Consider the following 7851-nt stretch of genomic DNA (forward strand, 5'->3'; position numbering starts at 1 on the left):
TGGTGACCTGGTGCAGCAGCAACAACTTGGAGCTCAACGCCCAGAAAACAGTGGAGATGATCGTGGACTTCAGGAAAGCCACAGCCCCCCCGCCCTCCCTCGCCCTCACCAACAGCCCCATCACCACTGTGGTATGTCACCGCTTCCTCGGCACCACCATCACCCAGGACCTCAAGTGGGAGTCAACCATCAGCTCCCTCATCAAGAAGGCCCAGCAGAGGATGTACTACCTGCGGCAACTGAAGAAGGCCAAGCTGCCTGTCCAGCTGATGGTGCAGTTCTACATGGCCATCATCGAGTCCATCCTCTGCTCCTCTATCACGGTGTGGTACGCCGGGGCCACAGCCAGGGACAGACACAGACTGCAGCGCATTGTGGCCTCTGCTGAGAAGGTGATCGGCTGTAGCCTGCCATCTCTCCACGACCTACACATCTCCAGGACTCTGGGCCGAGCAGGTCGGATCACAGCTGACCCTTCTCACCCTGCACACGGTCTGTTCAAACCACTCCCCTCGGGCAGGAGGCTACGGTCCATCCGGACCAGAACCTCCCGCCATAAGAACAGTTTCTTCCCCTCTGCCGTTAGACTCATGAACTCCTCATAACTCAGTCACCTCAAGCTTAACTCTGTCACTTTATCATTTTATCACAGGTCACTTTAGACAGTGTACTTTGGTTTTTAATTGCTCCTCCCACTGCACTGTTTTTTCTGTTTCTCTGTTTTTCTGTTGCACACAGCCTTTCATATTTCATATTTCTTTTTTATCTTATATTTTATCTTATTTTGACACATATGTTATATTTTATCTTAGCATTTTATCTCTTCTTAATGTTGCACCATTGTACCGAAGCAAATTCCTAGTCTGTGAATCCTGTTCACTGGCAATGGCAATAAACTTCTTCTGATTCTGATTGTTTAACTCCTGCTTAATACTGCCCCTTTACCATTCTTTCTTTATAATGTCACAAAAAGTTGAAACAGTCTGTTGGCTGTAAGAGGCAAAAATAGCACCGGGAACTCCTGCAGAGGTATGCACCACTCTGAGTGCTGTTCAAGTTTCTGAACGTAACTTCTTGAAAATTAATGGGCATATTTTGAGTGGATGTTCCTGATTCAAGGAAACATTAATAACATCTGTCTCAGTGTCTCAATTGTTTTCCCCTTTTATCTCTTTCTTTGGCAGTAAAAAATTCTAACATTTGTTAAGAATTTAAGATTCCAAAGATTCTATTTTTTTTTTAGAATTAAAATAATGTTTTCTCTTCTATTTTTGCAGTAAAGCACATTTGAAACCGGCAACACGCCATTTGTGCTCCATTTGTACATACGAGGGCTGTCAATAAAGTATAGGTCCTTTTTAATTTTTCAAAAACTATATGGATTTCATTCATATGTTTTTACGTCAGACATGCTTGAACCCTCGTGCGCATGCGTGAGTTTTTCCACGCCTGTCGGTGACGTCATTCGCCTGTGAGCACTCCTTGTGGGAGGAGTCGTCCAGCCCCTCGTCGGAATTCCTTTGTCTGAGAAGTTGCTGAGAGACTGGCGCTTTGTTTGATCAAAATTTTTTCTAAACCTGTGAGACACATCGAAGTGGACACGGTTCGAAAAATTAAGCTGGTTTTCGGTGAAAATTTTAACGGCTGATGAGAGATTTTGAGGTGATACTGTCGCTTTAAGGACTTCCCACAGAGTGAGACGTCGCTCGGCGCTCTCAGGCGCCATCGTCAGCCTGTTTCAAGCTGAAAACCTCCACATTTCAGGCTCTATTGATCCAGGACGTCGTGAGAGAACAGAGAAGTTTCAGAAGAAGTCGGTTTCAGCATTTTATCCGGATATTCCACTGTTAAAGGAGATTTTTTTAATGAAAGACGTGCGGACGCGCAGATGGGTCCGCGCGTCGGGACGCAGCCGGTGCGGTGCAGCGGCACAGGAAAAACACCTCCGTGTTGATAACCATTTGTAAAATCCAGGTGGCTTTTGATGGCTTTCAGTGGAGTGAGTATATGAGAAATTGTTTAACAGCTGGACATGTTCCAACTTGTCCTTAAGGCTTCCAATGGAGGTGTTTTTCCTGTGGTGGAGCGTTGCGGCGGCTGCGAGCCGACGCTGCAATCCGCCCGCACGTCTTTCATTAAAAAAATCTCCTTTAACAGTGGAATATCCGGATAAAATGCTGAAACCGACTTCTTCTGAAACTTCTCTGTTCTCTCACGACGTCCTGGATCAATAGAGCCTGAAATGTGGAGGTTTTCAGCTTGAAACAGGCTGATGACGGCGCCTGGGAGCGCTGAGCGACGTCTCGCTCCGTGGGAAGTCCTTAAAGCGACAGTATCACCTCAAAATCTCTCATCAGCCGTTAAAATTTTCACCGAAAACCAGCTTAATTTTTCGAACCGTGTCCACTTTGATGTGCCTCACAGGTTTAGAAAAATTTTGATCAAACAAAGCTCCAGTCTCAGCAACTTCTCAGACAAAGGAATTACAATGAGAGGCTGGACGACTCCTCCCACAAGGATTGCTCACAGGCGAATGACGTCACCGACAGGCATGGAAAAACTCACGCATGCGCACGAGGGTTCAAGCATGTCTGACGTAAAAACATATGAATGAAATCCATATAGTTTTTGAAAAAAATAAAAAGGACCTATACTTTATTGACAGACCTCGTATTTCGTGTTTTTGGGCAGTCTGTCCACTCTACTGCACAGCCTGATTGGTGGATTGCTGCAGAGGTGGTTGTCCTGGAAGATTCTCTTTTCTCCACAGAGGAATGGTGGAGCTCTGACAGAGCAACCAATGGGTTCTTGCTCACCTAAGGCTCTTCTCCCCTGACCACTCAGTTTAGACGGGTGGCCAGCTCAAGGAAGAGTCCTGGTGGATTTGAACTTTTTCCATTTAGAGATGATGGAGTCCACTGTGCCCACTGGGACCTTCAAAGCAGCAGAAATGTTTCTGTGCTCTTCCCCAGATCTGTGCCTCGAGACAATCCTGTCTCGGAGGTCTACAGTCAACTCCTTTGACTTTATGCTTGGTTTGTGCTCTGACTGTCAACTGTGAGACCTTATATGTAGACAGGTGTGTGTCTTTCCAAATCATGTCCAATCAACTGAATTTACTCCAGTGGACTCCAATTATGCTGTAGAAACATCTCAAGGATGACCATTGGAAACAGGATGCACCTGAGCTCAGTTTTGAGCTTCATGGCAAAGGCTGTTTTGTACATGTGATTTCTTAGTTATTTTTTCTATTTGTATTTTTTATTACATTTTCAAAAATCTAAATAATAATAATAATAAAAACTTGTTCAAATTGTCATTATGGGGTATTGTATGTAGAATTTTGAGGAAAAAAAAATTTAATCCATTTTGGAATAAGGCTCTAACATAACCAAATGTGAAAAAATGCAGCACTGTAAAAACTTTTGGGATGCACTTTAAAACATGTGGACCCATTTTACATCTACTGTTGTGCCCATGAGCAAAGCAGGGGAAGCCAAACAAAACTGCTTTATAGTATTAGCATTAGCCTCTCCACCATAATGAGCACAGTCACCTCCAACTCTCTAGTACTCATTGGCCGTGTAGACTAAGTCAGTGGGTTTATGTCGCCTTCCTCTCTACAAGACTGTCTCAACGCACGACAGTAAATACACAAAAATTGGGGGGTTGCACAAAATATGTTTGTTATTAAACTGGACTCAAGTATTTTTCAACCTGGGCTCTATTTGTAGCTGTGTTGGGGTTTGGTTGGGGACTATGTTTTACAAAACAAGCTCTTCATTGGCAATCAACTTGTAATAACTTGGTAGAAACCAGCACAACAGGATGGCCAGGAGACAAAGTGGGGCTAACTGTATGTGGTAGTTGTTAAAAGTTTATATTTAGCGAGGTAAAGGTGCATATTTATCTCTGCAGGGATTCGCTGCATGCTATCTAACACCTGTAATGGCATTTTCACCTGTTCAGTAGCAACAAAAAGTGATTTTACTGTGTTTTTAGCTTGCCCCATGCCATTACATTATGTTGCCTGTTAGCCGTGGCAGGGTTTGCATTCTAAATCAATACAACATTTACAAAAATAATTTTTGTCCTCAGTACAACAATAAATCCCAAAATGTCTAATAGTAGAGCCCATATTAAAAATATCAGGGACAGCCTTTAAGATATAGGTTTACTGCGAGTGTTTTTAGCCAGCTAGCCTGTGATAGTGTTTGCACCCTGAATCAATACTCCATGGATTAAAATTACTTTTGTCACACATGAAAAGATTAACCCAAAAACATCTAGAAACAGTGTCCAAGTTGAAAAATACTGGTGTGCACCTTTATGATGTGATTACAGGTTTGTTTGTAGTTTGTCCTATACTGCTACACTAAATAGCCAGTTAGCATGTGGCGCATTGTTTGGGCAGCCCAGTCTCACATTTTGTTTTTCATGATACTGTCATGAAATGTGCTACATTTTCATGACACGGTCAACGTTTAATCAATGTTTTAAACCCTAACCATAACCCCACTTCCCCCGCCCCGTGTCACCCCAAATTTTGCGATGGTGTCACAAAATTTAGGGTGATCACTTTTCATGAAGTCATAACATTTTTGGATTGAGATTGGGTTGTGTTTGTGCTCCAAGTGTAACTGAGTCAGCTGTGTCATTTCAATGAAATAATGTGAGTTTGGCAGGTTAACTCAATGACGTTTCATTGAGTCAACACAACATTCTTGAGTAAAACGCACTGGACTGTGCTGCATTCAATGGTTGTAAATAACAAACAGTAAACTGGATGCTCCGTTGAGTTTGATGAGATGTTGATGGAAAAATTCCACCACCTCTGCCTTTGAGCAGGGCAACCTCGCACTAGCATGGCACTTTCTGTCAGAAGTTAAAAATGTTCAGATATCTCTCTGTTTTCAACTGTGTTAGAAATTACTTAACACAGTTGTGTGGAACTACTTGAAAATGCATTTTAAAGTCAATCCAAAATGCTTTTGTGCTTTTGGCCAATGAGCAGTCTGCGCCCCTTTAAGGTGTGCTCTAATGAAATAAACATTCGGGCACAGCTGATGCTATTATGTTCCCAGTGCATCATTTGAATATTGCTCAGCCTTGGCTGAGGCATGCACCCTACAAGAGTGCCCGTCTGGATCCCCTATTCATATTTTGCAATATTTTAGACTCATTTTTCGTGGGAATTCACGGAATAATTTGTCCTTTTCGCCACTGTAATAAAGGACTTGTTAAAACAGACATTTACGCAGCGGTCATCCACAGATATGTGCCATATCACATCTATACGATATAAAAAAAACAACATCAGAGCTACAGCTTCTTCGTGCTGCTTAAGTTCATTTACACGTCTGTGAAAATCTTCTTGATGTTGACGCAGTTCTGGTTGTTCTCGGTGGTGAAGTTGGGCTGCTTGAACGCACTGTTGATGCTCTCCTCCACCACCATGTACTCCGACTTGCTGAGGGAAGAGGAGCTGCACGACCTCCTCAGCTCCTCCGAGGGGAGGTGCTCACAGCTGGCGACGTGCGCGTACTGGGGCTGCTCTTCCCCCTCAGTCTCACGGTGGTAGAAGTAGTTGAAATTGGACACGATCACCGGCACGGGTAAGGCGATGGTCAGCACGCCGGCGATTGCGCACAGGGATCCCACGATTTTCCCTCCAATGGTTACCGGGTGCATGTCTCCGTACCCGACTGTGGTCATGGTGACCACCGCCCACCAAAACGCGTCCGGAATGCTGGAGAAACTGGACGAAGGGTCGTCCGCCTCCGCGAAGTAGACGGCGCTGGAGAAGAGGATAACTCCGATGAACAGGAAGAAAATGAGCAAGCCCAGTTCTCTCATGCTGGCCTTGAGGGTCTGCCCCAAAATCTGAAGTCCTTTAGAGTGCCGCGAGAGCTTGAAAATGCGAAACACTCTCACCAGTCTGATCACCCGAAGGATGGCGAGGGACATGGCCTGCTGGCCGCCGTTGGTTTGTCTCTCCGCCAGCTCCGTCCCCAGCGTGATGAAGTAGGGGATGATGGCCACTATGTCGATGATGTTCATGATGTTTTTGGAAAACGACGTTTTGCTGGGGCAGGCGAAAAACCTGATTAGCAACTCGAAAGAGAACCAGATGATGCAGAGGGTCTCGATGACAAAGAACGGGTCCGTGAACGGGCTGGGCGCGTAAGGAGCGGTGCCGTTCATGGTGGCGGGCGCAACCGTGGCTTGGTCGTTTTCATCCCGAAATTCCGGCAGAGTCTCCATGCAAAATATGACGATTGAAATGAGAATGACCAGCACAGAGACGATGGCTATCCCTCTGGCTGGTCCCGAGCTTTCTGGGTACTCGAACAGGAGCCAAACCTGCTTTTGGAAATCATTTTTGGGCAGCACGCGCTCCTCTTCTTTAATAAAGCCTTCATCCTCGCGGAATTTCTCCATTGCTTCCTCTCCGAGTTGATAAAACCTGATTTCCTCGGAGAAGATATCAATGGGGACGTTAACAGGTCGCCGTATGCGCCCGCCTGACTGGTAGTAGTAGAGGATGGCATCAAAGCTGGGTCTATTCCTGTCGAAGAAGTACTCGTTCCTCAGTGGGTCAAAGTAGCGCATCCTTTTCCTCGGGTCTCCCAGCAGCGTGTCTGGAAACTGGTTGAAAGTTTTAAGTTGAGTCTCGAAGCGCAAACCCGAAATATTGATGACCACGCGCTCGCAGCATCCCTGGCGGCTGCGCTCGTATCGATCCGCGGACAGGTGAGGCGCCGACAGCGCGGTGGACTCCTCCAGCATGTTCTCTGCCGTCATAATACCCATCTCATCCGCCTCAACATCACCCGGGATCTGTGTGGCGTCGTTTCCCCTGATCGCTTCGGTGGACTGGTCGTCCATACAGGTGTTTTGTTTTGTTGTTCTTTTTTTTTTTTGGTCCGGCGAGTGCGTCACGTCTCCGCCAGCCAAAGCGCGCCGCTTTGCAGAGCTGATGCCGACGGGGCGTACATGTCTGCTGGAAGTCTCCTGTCCGCACAGCGATGCGCTACTGCTCCGTCTCTGTTACAAACACGTCCAAACCCGCCCACGGCGCGCATATGTCTGGCATACGTGCGCTATCCGTCCAATCGGAAATTAACTTAACACTTAAATTGTGCGCACACAAATACACACAGACACACCTCCAGCGACTGCGCATGAATTAACACGCGAAATCACACGCACACCTGTTAGATAAACGAGTGAGGCGCTGAAAACGGATCGCCTATACGTTTTTGGATAAGAAGATTGCGCAAAGCGCAACGTCTGTGTATTAAAATGTACGTCCAAAACTTTTCACAATATCGTCAGTGAGCTGTTTTTTTTTTTTTTTTTTTTGGGGGGGGGGGTGTCGGTTCTGCACTGTGGAGGTGAAGCAGTTCACCAAGTGATGATGAGTGGCAGCAGAACCTTTCAGCTTCTTTCATTTTTTTTGTCCTTGCTGCCTTTTACTGTCGCTCTCCGTGGTGCTGAAAACAAGCGCGACCGTTGTTTGGAAATCAATGCGCGCTCACTGTGTTCACGCGCCATGTGTGTGACGTGCGTTCCTCTCCGTCCTGAACAAACACCCAAACAAGCAGCTTACAGTGATCAAAATGTGGGGAATAAACATGTTTGTCAAAAATGAGCATTCTCTCTGATGACGTCACAAAGGGAGTGGGCAGTGAGTTTGGACTGTCTGTCTGCATCTCGTTGGAATCGTTGTCTCCATGTGTCCATCCAGCTCTGTTAGTCTTTGTCTCTGCCTGTCTGATGGTTTTTTTTTTTGTTTGTTTGTTTCATTTTTTTCGTCTGTTTTGGATCCTGGTCTGTCTTTGTTCAGGA

At 45.8% G+C, this 7851-nt stretch overlaps 1 protein-coding gene across 1 annotated transcript; it reads right to left on the reverse strand.

The window, feature by feature from the left end:
• Positions 1-5037: 5037 nt before the first annotated feature.
• LOC117506498 (potassium voltage-gated channel subfamily A member 3) lies at positions 5038-7068 on the reverse strand. Its single transcript, XM_034166004.1, has one exon. It carries the CDS (start codon positions 6886-6888, stop codon positions 5353-5355), a length of 1536 nt encoding a protein of 511 aa, XP_034021895.1. The 5' UTR covers positions 6889-7068; the 3' UTR covers positions 5038-5352.
• Positions 7069-7851: the final 783 nt, after the last annotated feature.

The sequence above is a fragment of the Thalassophryne amazonica genome, chromosome 3 (assembly GCF_902500255.1).
Source record: "Thalassophryne amazonica chromosome 3, fThaAma1.1, whole genome shotgun sequence".
NCBI lineage: Eukaryota > Metazoa > Chordata > Actinopteri > Batrachoidiformes > Batrachoididae > Thalassophryne > Thalassophryne amazonica.

Bases quoted from the DNA above. Each gene is read 5' to 3' on its own strand.
- LOC117506498 (XM_034166004.1), bottom strand. From the start codon at position 6,888: ATGGACGACCAGTCCACCGAAGCGATCAGGGGAAACGACGCCACACAG.